The 14,000-nt window shown below is 46.5% G+C and overlaps 1 protein-coding gene across 2 annotated transcripts in view; it reads right to left on the bottom strand.

The window, feature by feature from the left end:
- Positions 1-13,773, bottom strand: part of LOC106581512 (aldehyde dehydrogenase family 3 member A2) — a 36,266-nt gene extending 22,493 nt beyond the window's left edge. For both annotated transcript variants that reach the window (XM_014163608.2, XM_014163607.2), the window contains exons 1-4: positions 13,501-13,773; positions 4,410-4,588; positions 4,109-4,237; positions 3,754-3,856 (exon numbers count right to left, since the gene is read on the bottom strand). In XM_014163608.2, coding sequence (XP_014019083.1) covers positions 3,754-3,856; positions 4,109-4,237; positions 4,410-4,565 — 388 coding nt within the window. In that variant the 5' untranslated portion in view covers positions 4,566-4,588; positions 13,501-13,773. The remainder of the gene's footprint in view (positions 1-3,753; positions 3,857-4,108; positions 4,238-4,409; positions 4,589-13,500) is intronic.
- Between the last annotated feature and the right edge of the window lie 227 nt (positions 13,774-14,000).

Genomic DNA, 14,000 nt, shown 5'->3' with positions numbered 1-14,000 from the left:
TCATCCCTACTGCCTCTGATCTGGAGGACTCACTACACACATGCTTCGTTTCTAAATGATGTCTGAGTGTTGGAGTTTTCCCCTGGCTATCCATAAATACATTTAAAAAATAGTTCCATCTGGCTTGCTTAATATAAGGAATTTAAAATGATTTATACTTTTACTTTTGATACTTAAGTATATTTTAGCAATTACATTTACTTTTGATACTTATGTATATTTAAAACCAAATACTTTACTCAAGTAGTATTTACCTGGGGGATTTTTCACTTTTACTTGAGTCATTTTCTATTAAGGCACTTTACTTTTACTCACATATGATAATTGGGTACTTTTTCCACCAATGATTTTAAAGTAATCAATTTTCTTCTTCTTCATTGGCTGATTGCTCCCAACTCATAGGAATCCCCACCCAGTTGACTAGTTTACGAATTCCTGTTATCAACACCTCAGAACCCTGAGTTGCACACTCTACTCCCCCATCCCCCTCAACCGGAGGGCCTGAGAGTCCCTAGAACAGGGGTGGGCAACTCCAGTCCTCCAGGGCCTGATTGGTGTCACAGTTTTGCCCCAGCTAACACACCTGACTCCAATAATCACCTACTCATGATCTTCAGTTCAGAATGCAATTTGATTCATCAGCTGTGTTTGCTAAGGGATGGAGAAAATGTGTGACACTAATCAGGCCCCCCGAGGACTGGAGTTGTCCACCCCTGATCTAGTGGTACCATAAACCTGCTTCTCAAATTTTCTCTGACCTGTGTGACCTTTGCCTTGATAGGTTGCTAAGGAGGTTACTAGGGGGCCGGACATCTGCCAACATCTCTGTCTTTGCTCATCAACAACTGGACTCAGTTATAGCTCTGGACTTGTGGGAGGGTGTCCAAAAACCATCCCCATGTAGACTACCAGACAAAAGTTTGGACACACCTACTCATTCAAGGGTTTTTCTCTATTTTTACTATTTTCTACATCCACACAAAAATACCTCACTTTGTGGGCATATTTTCGTGGACAAAGTATGGGCGCAGAAAAGCCTCTCGCTTCACCTCTTCCTCTCTGAGAATACAAGACAACAAGGGAGGTGGGAAATGGTGAGTGTTGTCAGTGGAGGCTGTTGAGGGGGGGACGGCTCATAATCATGTCTGGAACGGAGCAAATGGAATGACATCAAACACATGGAAACCATAGAAACCCTGTGTTTGATACCATTCCACCTATTCTGCTCCAGCCATTACCATGAGCCGGTCCTCCCCAATTAAGGTGCCACAAACCTCCTGTGGTGTGTGTGTCTGCGTGCATGTCTGTGAGGGATGAGAGATATAGCTGAATAATAGACAACTACACAGAGGCGGCAAGAGTTGGAACTAAAGGAGGGTCCAGCTGAAGAACTAAGGGAGGGGCCAGCTGAAGAACTAAGGGAGGGGCCAGCTGAAGAACTAAGGGAGGGGCCAGCTGAAGAACTAAGGGAGGGGACAGCTGAAGAACTCAGGGAGGGGCCAGCTGAAGAACTAAGGGAGGGGCCAGCTGAAGAACTCAGGGAGGGGACAGCTGAAGAACTCAGGGAGGGGCCAGCTGAAGAACTCAGGGAGGGGCCAGCTGAAGAACTCAGGGAGGGGCCAGCTGAAGAACTCAGGGAGGGGACTGCTGAAGAACTAAGGGAGGGGCCAGCTGAAGAACTAACGGAGGGGCCAGCTGAAGAACTAACGGAGGGGCCAGCTGAAGAACTAAGGGAGGGGCCAGCTGAAGAACTAAGTGAGGGGCCAGCTGAAGAACTCAGGGAGGGGACAGCTGAAGACCTAAGGGAGGGGCCAGCTGAAGAACTAAGGGAGGGGACTGCTGAAGAACTAAGGGAGGGGCCAGCTGAAGAACTAACGGAGGGGCCAGCTGAAGAACTAACGGAGGGGCCAGCTGAAGAACTAAGGGAGGGGCCAGCTGAAGAACTAAGTGAGGGGCCAGCTGAAGAACTCAGGGAGGGGACAGCTGAAGACCTAAGGGAGGGGCCCGCTGAAGAACTCAGGGAGGGGACAGCTGAAGACCTAAGGGAGGGGCCAGCTGAAGAACTAAGAGAGGGGCCCGCTGAAGAACTAAGGGAGGGGCCAGCTGAAGAACTCAGGGAGGGGACAGCTGAAGAACTAAGGGAGGGGCCAGCTGAAGAACTAAGAGAGGGGCCAGCTGAAGAACTAAGGGAGGGGCCAGCTGAAGAACTAAGGGAGGGGCCAGCTGAAGAACTAAGGGAGGGGCCAGCTGAAGAACTAACGGGGAGGGGAGGGCAGCTGAAGAACTAAGGGGGGGGCAGCTGAAGAACTAATGGGAAGAACTAAGGGGCAGGGGAGGGCAGCTGAAGAACTAAGGGGGGAGGGGGGACAGCTGAAGAACTAAGGGGGGAGGGGGGGACAGCTGAAGAACTAAGGGGGAGGGGGGGACAGCTGAAGAACTAAGGGGGAGGGGGGACAGCTGAAGAACTAAGGGGGAGGGGGGACAGCTGAAGAACTAAGGGGGAGGGGGGACAGCTGAAGAACTAAGGGGGAGGGGGACAGCTGAAGAACTAAGGGGGGGGGGGGACAGCTGAAGAACTAAGGGGGGAGGGGGGACAGCTGAAGAACTAAGGGGGGAGGGGGGACAGCTGAAGAACTAAGGGGGGAGGGGGGGACAGCTGAAGAACTAAGGGGGAGGGGGGACAGCTGAAGAACTAAGGGGGGAGGGGGGACAGCTGAAGAACTAAGGGGGAGGGGGACAGCTGAAGAACTAATGGGGGAGGGGGGGACAGCTGAAGAACTAAGGGGGGAGGGGGGGGACAGCTGAAGAACTAAGGGGGGAGGGGGGACAGCTGAAGAACTAAGGGGGGGAGGGGAGGGCAGCTGAAGAACTAACGGGAAGAACTAAGGGTATTGTGGGTATTTTATTAGGATCCCCATTAGCTGTTACAAAAGCAGCAGCTACTCTTCCTGGGGTCCACACAAAACATGAAACATAATACAGAATGACATAATACAGAACATCAATGGACAAGAACCGCTCAAGGACAGAACTACTGTCATCCATTTTTTTTTGAAGGCACATGTAGCCTACATATCAATGCATACACACAAACTATCTAGGTCCAATAGGGGAGAGGCGTTGTGCCGCCAGGTGTTGCTTTATCTGTTTTTTGAAACCAGGTTTGCAGTTTATTTGAGGAATATGAGATGGAAGGAAGAGCCCATGCAATAAGGGCTCTATATAATACTGTACGCTTTCTTGAATTTGTTCTGGATTTGGGGACTGTGAAAAGACCCCTGGTGGCATGTCTGGTGGGATAAGTGTGTGTGTCAGAGCTGTGTGTAAATTGACAATTTGGGATTTTCAACACATTGTTTCTTATAAAGAGAAGAAGTGATGCAGTCAGTCTCTGCTCAACTCTTAGCCAAGAGAGACTGGCATGCACAGTATTTATATCAGCCCTCTGATTACAATGAAGAGCAAGACGTGCCGCTCTGTTCTGGTCCAGCTGCAGCTTAACTAGGTCTTTCCTTGCAGCACTTGACCATACGACTGGACAATAATCAAGATTAGACAAAACTAGAGCCTGCAGGACTTGCTTTTTGGAGTGTGGTGTCATCTCTTTATTACGGTCAGACCTCTCCCTATCTTTATAACCATTGAATCTATATGTTTTGACCATGACAGTTTACAATCTAAGGTAACGCTGAAAATAAACACAGCTATGGAGGAATAGGAATAGAGGGGAAAGATAAACATGGGGGGGCGTACCAGCAGCGATGGCCCCGACCAGGGGCTGCAGGGTGAGGGCCCAGGGGTAGTTCCAGGCCCCAATGATGAGGACCACTCCCAGGGGCTCTGGCTGGATGTACACCTTCAATTACATGAAACTGTATTAATCCTCTCAGTCCGTGGCTAAATGGTTTGGGAGAACCCTTTGAAGAACCCTTTTGAGAACCAGGTAGAACCCTTTTGGGTTTCATATAGAACCCTCTGTGTGAGGGGTTATTCAAATGCTTCTCTCATGGGGACAGCCGTAGGACCTTCTCTCTAAAGAGTGTAGTTAAGTGTAAATGACTGCTGTAAAGGACTGATGTAGTTCGATGATACGTCGTCCATACTGTACCTGGTCTGAGATGGTGAGGAGGCTCTTCTCTACTGGCCGAGGAGCATCCCACTGCGCCAGCTTCGACACAGCCAGGCTAATCTCATTCTCCAGGCCGATCAGCTCCAACAGCGGAGTGTCGTACTGGCTCTGTGGAACGCAAAGTGAGGTTTCTTGATGTGAGATATAGGACGCATTCCAAATGGAACAGGGCCCGTAGAGATCTATGGGCCCATAGGGCAATTTCACTTTACTTCCTGAATTGTTTGTCTTTACTTTTTAATTGACCCCAACCCTGATAAGTCCAGTGCGAAGATTTTACCCTGTTGATGTCCTGTTTGAGGGCGGTGGCAATCTCTCCCTGTCTGTCTGTGATCATCCTCTGGAGGGACTTGAGCTGCTGAACTCTGAACTCCAGGGGTCGCGACCTCCTGGTAAGGAAGGTCTCCCTGGCCCGCTGCACCACCTGCATCTCCATGAAAAAGTGTCACCAGCACACACCTGGATAGACAGACCGACAGACAAAGGTCAAAAACTCGCACCTGTAGAGTACACACACAGGTGCCTGTCACCAGACCACACCTGTACAGTACAGATACAGGTACCTGTCACCAGACCACACCTGTAGAGTACACACACAGGTACTTGTCACCAGACCACACCTGTAGAGTACAGATACAGGTACCTGTCACCAGACCACACCTGTACAGTACAGATACAGGTACCTATCACCAGACCACACCTGTACAGTACAGATACAGGTACCTGTCACCAGACCACCAGACCACACCTGTACAGTACAGATACAGGTACCTGTCACCAGACCACACCTGTACAGTACAGATACAGGTACCTGTCACCAGACCACACCTGTACAGTACAGATAAAGGTACCTGTCACCAGACCACCAGACCACACCTGTACAGTACAGATACAGGTACCTGTCACCAGACCACACCTGTACAGTATAGATACAGGTACCTGTCACCAGACCACCAGACCACACCTGTAGAGTACAGATACAGGTACCTGTCACCAGACCACACCTGTACAGTATAGATACAGCTACCTGTCACCAGACCACCAGACCACACCTGTACAGTACAGATACAGGTACCTGTCACCAGACCACACCTGTACAGTATAGATACAGGTACATGTCACCAGACCACCAGACCACACCTGTACAGTACAGATACAGGTACCTGTCACCAGACCACCAGACCACACCTGTACAGTACAGATGCAGGTACCTGTCACCAGACCACACCTGTACAGTACAGATACAGGTACCTGTCACCAGACCACCAGACCACACCTGTACAGTATAGATACAGGTACCTGTCACCAGACCACACCTGTACAGTACAGATACAGGTACATGTCACCAGATCACACCTGTACAGTATAGATACAGGTACCTGTCACCAGACCACCAGACCACACCTGTACAGTACAGATACAGGTACCTGTCACCAGATCACACCTGTACAGTACAGATACAGGTACCTGTCACCAGACCACACCTGTACAGTACAGATACAGGTACCTGTCACCAGACCACACCTGTACAGTACAGATACAGGTACATGTCACCAGATCACACCTGTACAGTATAGATAAAGGTACCTGTCACCAGACCACCAGACCACACCTGTACAGTACAGATACAGGTACCTGTCACCAGACCACCAGACCACACCTGTACAGTACAGATACAGGTACCTGTCACCAGACCACCAGACCACACCTGTACAGTACAGATACAGGTACCTGTCACCAGACCACCAGACCACACCTGTACAGTACAGATACAGGTACCTGTTACCAGATCACACCTGTACAGTATAGATACAGGTATCTGTCACCAGATCACACCTGTACAGTACAGATACAGGTAGCTGTCACCAGACCACCAGACCACACCTGTACAGTACAGATACAGGTACCTGTCACCAGACCACCAGACCACACCTGTACAGTACAGATACAGGTACCTGTCACCAGATCACACCTGTACAGTATAGATACAGGTACCTGTCACCAGACCACCAGACCACACCTGTACAGTACAGATACAGGTACCTGTCACCAGACCACACCTGTACAGTACAGATACAGGTACCTGTCACCAGATCACACCTGTACAGTATAGATACAGGTACCTGTCACCAGACCACACCTGTACAGTACAGATACAGGTACCTGTTACCAGATCACACGTGTACAGTATAGATAAAGGTACCTGTCACCAGACCACCAGACCACACCTGTACAGTACAGATACAGGTACCTGTCACCAGACCACCAGACCACACCTGTACAGTACAGATACAGGTACATGTCACCAGATCACACGTGTACAGTATAGATAAAGGTACCTGTCACCAGACCACCAGACCACACCTGTACAGTACAGATACAGGTACCTGTCACCAGACCACACCTGTACAGTATAGATACAGGTACCTGTCACCAGACCACCAGACCACACCTGTACAGTACAGATACAGGTACCTGTCACCAGACCACACCTGTACAGTACAGATACAGGTACCTGTCACCAGATCACACCTGTACAGTACAGATACAGGTACCTGTTACCAGATCACACCTGTACAGTATAGATACAGGTACCTGTCACCAGACCACACGTGTACAGTATAGATACAGGTACCTGTCACCAGACCACACGTGTACAGTACAGATACAGCTACCTGTCACCAGACCACACCTGTACAGTACAGATACAGGTACCTGTCACCAGACCACACCTGTACAGTACAGATACAGGTACCTGTCACCAGATCACACCTGTACAGTACAGATACAGGTACCTGTCACCAGACCACCAGACCACACCTGTACAGTACAGATACAGGTACCTGTCACCAGACCACACCTGTACAGTATAGATACAGGTACCTGTTACCAGATCACACCTGTACAGTATAGATACAGGTACCTGTCACCAGATCACACCTGTACAGTACAGATACAGGTACCTGTCACCAGACCACCAGACCACACCTGTACAGTACAGATACAGGTACCTGTTACCAGATCACACCTGTACAGTACAGATACAGGTACCTGTCACCAGATCACACCTGTACAGTATAGATACAGGTACCTGTCACCAGACCACCAGACCACACCTGTACAGTACAGATACAGGTACCTGTTACCAGATCACACCTGTACAGTACAGATACAGGTACCTGTCACCAGATCACACCTGTACAGTACAGATACAGGTACCTGTCACCAGACCACACGTGTACAGTATAGATACAGGTACCTGTCACCAGACCACACCTGTACAGTACAGATACAGGTACCTGTTACCAGATCACACCTGTACAGTATAGATACAGGTACCTGTCACCAGACCACCAGACCACACCTGTACAGTACAGATACAGCTACCTGTTACCAGATCACACCTGTACAGTATAGATACAGGTACCTGTTACCAGATCACACCTGTACAGTATAGATACAGGTACCTGTCACCAGACCACCAGACCACACCTGTACAGTATAGATACAGGTACCTGTCACCAGACCACACCTGTACAGTACAGATACAGGTACCTCTCACCAGACCACCAGACCACACCTGTACAGTACAGATACAGGTACCTGTCACCAGATCACACCTATACAGTACAGATACAGGTACCTGTCACCAGACCACCAGACCACACCTGTACAGTACAGATACAGGTACCTGTCACCAGACCACCAGACCACACCTGTACAGTACAGATACAGGTACCTGTCACCAGATCACACCTGTACAGTATAGATAAAGGTACCTGTCACCAGACCACCAGACCACACCTGTACAGTACAGATACAGGTACCTGTTACCAGACCACACCTGTACAGTATAGATACAGGTACCTGTCACCAGACCACACGTGTACAGTATAGATACAGGTACCTGTCACCAGACCACACCTGTACAGTATAGATACAGGTACCTGTCACCAGATCACACCTGTACAGTACAGATACAGGTACCTGTCACCAGACCACACCTGTACAGTACAGATACAGGTACCTGTCACCAGACCACACCTGTACAGTACAGATACAGGTACCTGTCACCAGACCACACCTGTACAGTATAGATACAGGTACCTGTCACCAGACCACACCTGTACAGTATAGATACAGGTACCTGTCACCAGATCACACCTGTACAGTACAGATACAGGTACCTGTCACCAGACCACACCTGTACAGTACAGATACAGGTACCTGTTACCAGACCACACCTGTACAGTACAGATACAGGTACCTGTCACCAGATCACACCTGTACAGTACAGATACAGGTACCTGTCACCAGACCACCAGACCACACCTGTACAGTACAGATACAGGTACCTGTTACCAGATCACACCTGTACAGTACAGATACAGGTACCTGTCACCAGATCACACCTGTACAGTATAGATACAGGTACCTGTCACCAGACCACCAGACCACACCTGTACAGTACAGATACAGGTACCTGTCACCAGACCACCAGACCACACCTGTACAGTACAGATACAGGTACCTGTCACCAGACCACACCTGTACAGTACAGATACAGCTACCTGTCACCAGACCACCAGACCACACCTGTACAGTACAGATACAGGTACCTGTCACCAGACCACACCTGTACAGTACAGATACAGGTACCTGTCACCAGATCACACCTGTACAGTATAGATACAGGTACCTGTCACCAGATCACACATGTACAGTACAGATACAGGTACATGTCACCAGACCACACCTGTACAGTACAGATACAGGTACCTGTCACCAGACCACCAGACCACAATGTAAATTGTCCGGTGGCGATTTTTATGAATTATTCAGCAGTCTAATTAATGGCATGGGGGTAGAAGCTGTTGAGGAGCCTTTTGGTCCTAGACTTGGCACTCCGGTACCGCTTGCCGTGCGGTAGCAGGGAAAACAGTCTATAACATTTACATTACATTTAAGTCATTTAGCAGACGCTCTTATCCAGAGCGACTTACAAAATGGTGCATTCACCTTATGATATCCAGTGGAACAACCACTTTACAATAGTGCATCTAAATCTTTTAAGGGGGGGGTTAGAAGGATTACTTTATCCTATCCTAGGTATTCCTTAAAGAGGTGGGGTTTCAGGTGTCTCCGGAAGGTGGTGATTGACTCCGCTGTCCTGGCGTCGTGAGGGAGCTTGTTCCACCATTTGGGTGCCAGAGCAGCGAACAGTTTTGACTGGGCTGAGCGGGAACTGTGCTTCCTCAGAGGTAGGGGGGCCAGCAGGCCAGTGGTGGATGAACGCAGTGCCCTTGTTTGGGTGTAGGGCCTGATCAGAGCCTGAAGGTATGGAGGTGCCGTTCCCTTCACAGCTCCGTAGGCAATCACCATGGTCTTGTAGCGGATGCGAGCTTCAACTGGAAGCCAGTGGAGAGAGCGGAGGAGCGGGGTGACGTGAGAGAACTTGGGAAGGTTGAACACCAGACGGGCTGCGGCGTTCTGGATGAGTTGTAGGGGTTTAATGGCACAGGCAGGGAGTCCAGCCAACAGCGAGTTGCAGTAATCCAGACGGGATTACAGAGCTGGTCATGGGTGCACCTCAGCCACGCTCAAGGTCCTAAATGATATCATAACTGCCATCGATAAGAGACATTACTGTGCAGCCGTATTCATCGATCTGGCTAATGCTTTCGACTCTGTCAATCACAACACTCTTATTGGCAGACTCAACAGCCTTGGTTTCTCTAATGACTACCTCGCCTGGTTCACCAACTACTTCTCAGATAGAGTTCAGTGTGTCAAATCGGAGGGCCTGTTGTCCAGACCTCTGGCAGTCTCTATGGGGGTGCCACAGGGTTCAATTCTTGGGCCGACTCTCTTCTCTGTATACATCAATGATGTCGCTCTTGCTGCTGGTGAGTCTCTGATCCACCTCTACACAGACGACACCATTCTGTATACTTCTGGCCCTTCGTTTGACACTGTGTTAACTAACCTCCAGACGAGCTTCAATGCCATAGAACTCTCCTTCCGTGGCCTCCAACTGCTCCTAAATACAAGTAAAACTAAATGCATGCTCTTCAACCGATCGCTGCCCGCACCTGCCCGCCCGTCCAGCATCACTACTCTGGACGGTTCTGACTTAGAATATGTGGACAACTACAAATACCTAGGTGTCTGGTTAGACTGTAAACTCTCCTTCCAGACTCACATTAAACATTTCCAATGGAAAATTAAATCTAGAATCAGCTTCCTATTTCGCAACAAAGCATCCTTCACTCATGCTGCCAAACATACCTTTGTAAAACTGACCATCCTGCCAATCCTCGACTTCGGCGATATCATTTACAAAATAGCCTCCAACACTCTACTCAACAAATTGGATGCAGTCTATCACAGTGCCATCCGTTTTGTCACCAAAGCCCCATATACTACCCACCACTGCGACCTGTATGCTCTCGTTGGCTGGCCCTCGCTTCATACTCGTCGCCAAACCCACTGGCTCCAGGTCATTTACAAGTCTCTGCTAGGTAAAGCCCCACCTTATCTCAGCTCACTGGTCACCATAGCAGCACCCACCCGTAGCACACGCTCCAGCAGGTATATCTCACCGGTCACCCCCAAAGCCAATTCCTTCTTTGGCCATCTCTCCTTCCAGTTCTCTGCTGCCAATGACAGGAACGAACTGCAAAAATCTCTGAAGCTGGAGACTCTTACCTCCCTCACTAGCTTTAAGCACCAGCTGTTAGAGCAGCTCACAGATCATGTGGGAGTTAATGTAATGTAACTAGATGCAGCTGCTATGCTGAAGAAACATAATTGAATAGCAGGAAGTAGCAAGGACAATGAGTATGAATTGAGTATGAATAAGACACCATTTCGTAGACGTTAACCTGACAACGTAACGTGTTTTAATTAACCCTCCCGTATTATTTTTTTAAAAAATGTTAAAAAACAACACGGTCCAAAGTAGTAGTAACTAAACATTAAGTTAAGCATACGTACAAATTCAACCACACCAACTCCCTCTTGTTTGAGGAGTTTCTCTGCATGCTAAGCAGGACTGTGTTTAAGAAGGTTCAGTGGGTGTTTAATTTTAGGGGGGAGAAAAGCAGGAGAAGAATGATGGCAAATTGACTGACATGTGAACCATATGCAATAAGTGTATTTTTGTTGTATAAGTTAGGGGGTTCTGCCACCAAACCGGAACAGATGTGTGCATCATCAGGCGTAAACAAGAAAGAAACTCGGGTTGGAAGACAATGGTGGCGAAAGGGCTAAGGGGATGTACCCATATGCTGTATGTGGATAAAAGCAGAGCCGATGCTCAGGGAAGTTAGATGTTTCCGCGGACCACCTCGGTTTGCTACTTTGTATTAAAGCCTATATTGAATTCAAAAGTTCTTGTAAGAGTATTATATTCTTAAGACAATTTTCCACGACAATCACTGCACCTGTACATAGCTCATCTGTAAATAACCCATCCAATCTACCTCATCCCCATACTGTATTTATTTATCTTGCTCTTTTGCACCCCAGTATCTCTACTTGCACATTCATCTTCTGCACATCCTACCATTCCAGTGTTTAATTGCTATATTGTAATTCCTTCGCCACCATGGCCTATTTATTGCCTTACTTCTCTTATCCTACCTCATTTGCACATGCTGTATATAGATTTTTCTACTGTATTATTGACTGTATGTTTGTTTATTCCATGTGTAACTCTGTGTTGTTGTTTGTGTCGAACTGCTTTGCTTTATCTTGGCCAGGTCGCAGTTGCAAATGAGAACTTGTTCTCAACTAGCCTACCTGGTTAAATAAAGGTGAAATAATTATTTATTTATTTTAAATCTGGAGCATCAGCATTTGTGGGTTCGATTACAGGCTCAAAATGGCTAGAAACAAAGACCTTTCTTCTGAAACTCGTCAATCTATTCTTGTTCTGAGAAATGAAGGCTATTCCATGTGTGAAATTGCCAAGAAACTGAAGATCTCAACGCTCTGTACTACTCACTTCACAGAACAGCGCAAACTGGTTCTAACCAGAATAGAAAGAGGAGTGGGAGGCCCCGGTGCACAACTGAGCATGAGGACAAGTACTTTAGTGTCTAGTTTGAGAAACAGACGCCTCACAAGTCCTCAACTGGCAGCTTCATTAAAATAGTACACCGCAAAACACCAGTCTCAACGTCAACAGTGAAGAGGCGACTCCGGGATGCTGGCCTTCTAGGCAGAGTTGCAAAGAAAAAGCCATATCTCAGACCGGCCAATAAAAAGAAAACATTAAGATGGGCAAAAGTTTCATCAACAGTTCTGAATTCACGCTGCTCCAGATGCATAGGGGGTTGTACCTAATAAAGTGACCAGTGTATCTATAGACTTTCCAGAATGTGTTCTGGGAATACCCGGGGTATTAAACATTTGGCTGTAAGTGTTAAACAGTTGAATCTATTAACTCAGAAGATGGTACCATTCAGCTTGTCTGGGGATGACAAAAAAAAGGACTTCAACAAAGCCAAAATAGAAAATGATTGGCTGTTAAATTGGAGACGTATAAATAAATAACTGTTAAATTGGAGACATATAAATACATAACTGGTGTGCCTTGTAACTACTTTAAAATGTGGAACTGTTGCACTAAACAATACAAACATTACTTTGGCATACAATTTAAGACTGTGAACATTGTACAACTTAATGTAAACATTGTCTGACATCATATAGTACAAATCGCACTTGAAATGAACATTTCTTTCAAGTTATTGCAAATAAATGCATATTTTCACTTTTTTTCTGCGACAATCACTGAATTAGTTATTGATTTCTTCATCTTTAAATGCAATATTTGAGATTTTATGTATTTCTATCAAGTCAAAACTGGAATATTTCCTCAAAACAAAGGTTGTAAAAGTATACTAGACATTTATAGATGAAATCATATCTAGTTTGATGATTCTGTGCAAACGGTGAATTAGTTATTGATTTATAAAGCTTTAAATGGCATTGTATAGATTTAATGTATTTCTAAAACATCAAAACTGGAATATTTCCTTAAAACAAAGGTTGTAAAAGTATACTAGACATTTATAGATTAAATCATATCTAGTTTGATGATTCTGTGACAAACGGTGAATTAGTTATTGATTTATAAAGCTTTAAATGGCTTTTGGCGAATGTCTGATGAATATCCTAATGTGTGAATATAAACTTTACCTCGGTTATAAAATATGACTTTATAATTATTCGTTGGTTGGTTGTCAATTCTAAAAGTGTATACAACTAAAATAACAGTCTAATGAACGTTGTAATTACTGTGATAGACTACATACAGTACTTTGTCTGTTGGATCAATCTGAACAACAATGTCCCATACTCACACGTGAATGAAAGCATCAATCTGGAGCAACAATAGACGAAATCAATTTATCCCGATTTATCCAAGTAGTGAAATCACCGCTGGCAGTGTTAAAGAAATAGCAATCAGAAACGTTCCTATCCTGAGAAAATAAAAGTATTGCTGCATAACCAACGAGATGAACAGCGTTATGCCACAGTACAATACGGTGTGTCCTTGTTCCTGTCTCACTGACGTGACCGTGGGAGGCACATGGCTGCACATTTAACGTTTATCCCACAAAGCTACCGGTGGTACCGGGTTTACCCCATCACACGTAACTAATAACTAGGTAGCCTGCTTAAATTAGACGTTTTTTTGTTGCATTTTTACAAATTATAAAAATGGACCTACAAAATGGCCATATGGTTAGTCCTACAATATCCCAGATTTTTTTTCATGAAGTTACATCAGTAAAATACCAGAATGGCTTATGAAATGTTTTTTTGTTGTTGCTAAAGATAAAAAAGTGACATAAAAGAA

This window comes from Salmo salar, chromosome ssa20 (genome assembly GCF_905237065.1).
Source record: "Salmo salar chromosome ssa20, Ssal_v3.1, whole genome shotgun sequence".
Classification (NCBI taxonomy): domain Eukaryota; kingdom Metazoa; phylum Chordata; class Actinopteri; order Salmoniformes; family Salmonidae; genus Salmo; species Salmo salar.
This window is presented reverse-complemented; position numbering and strand designations above follow the sequence as displayed.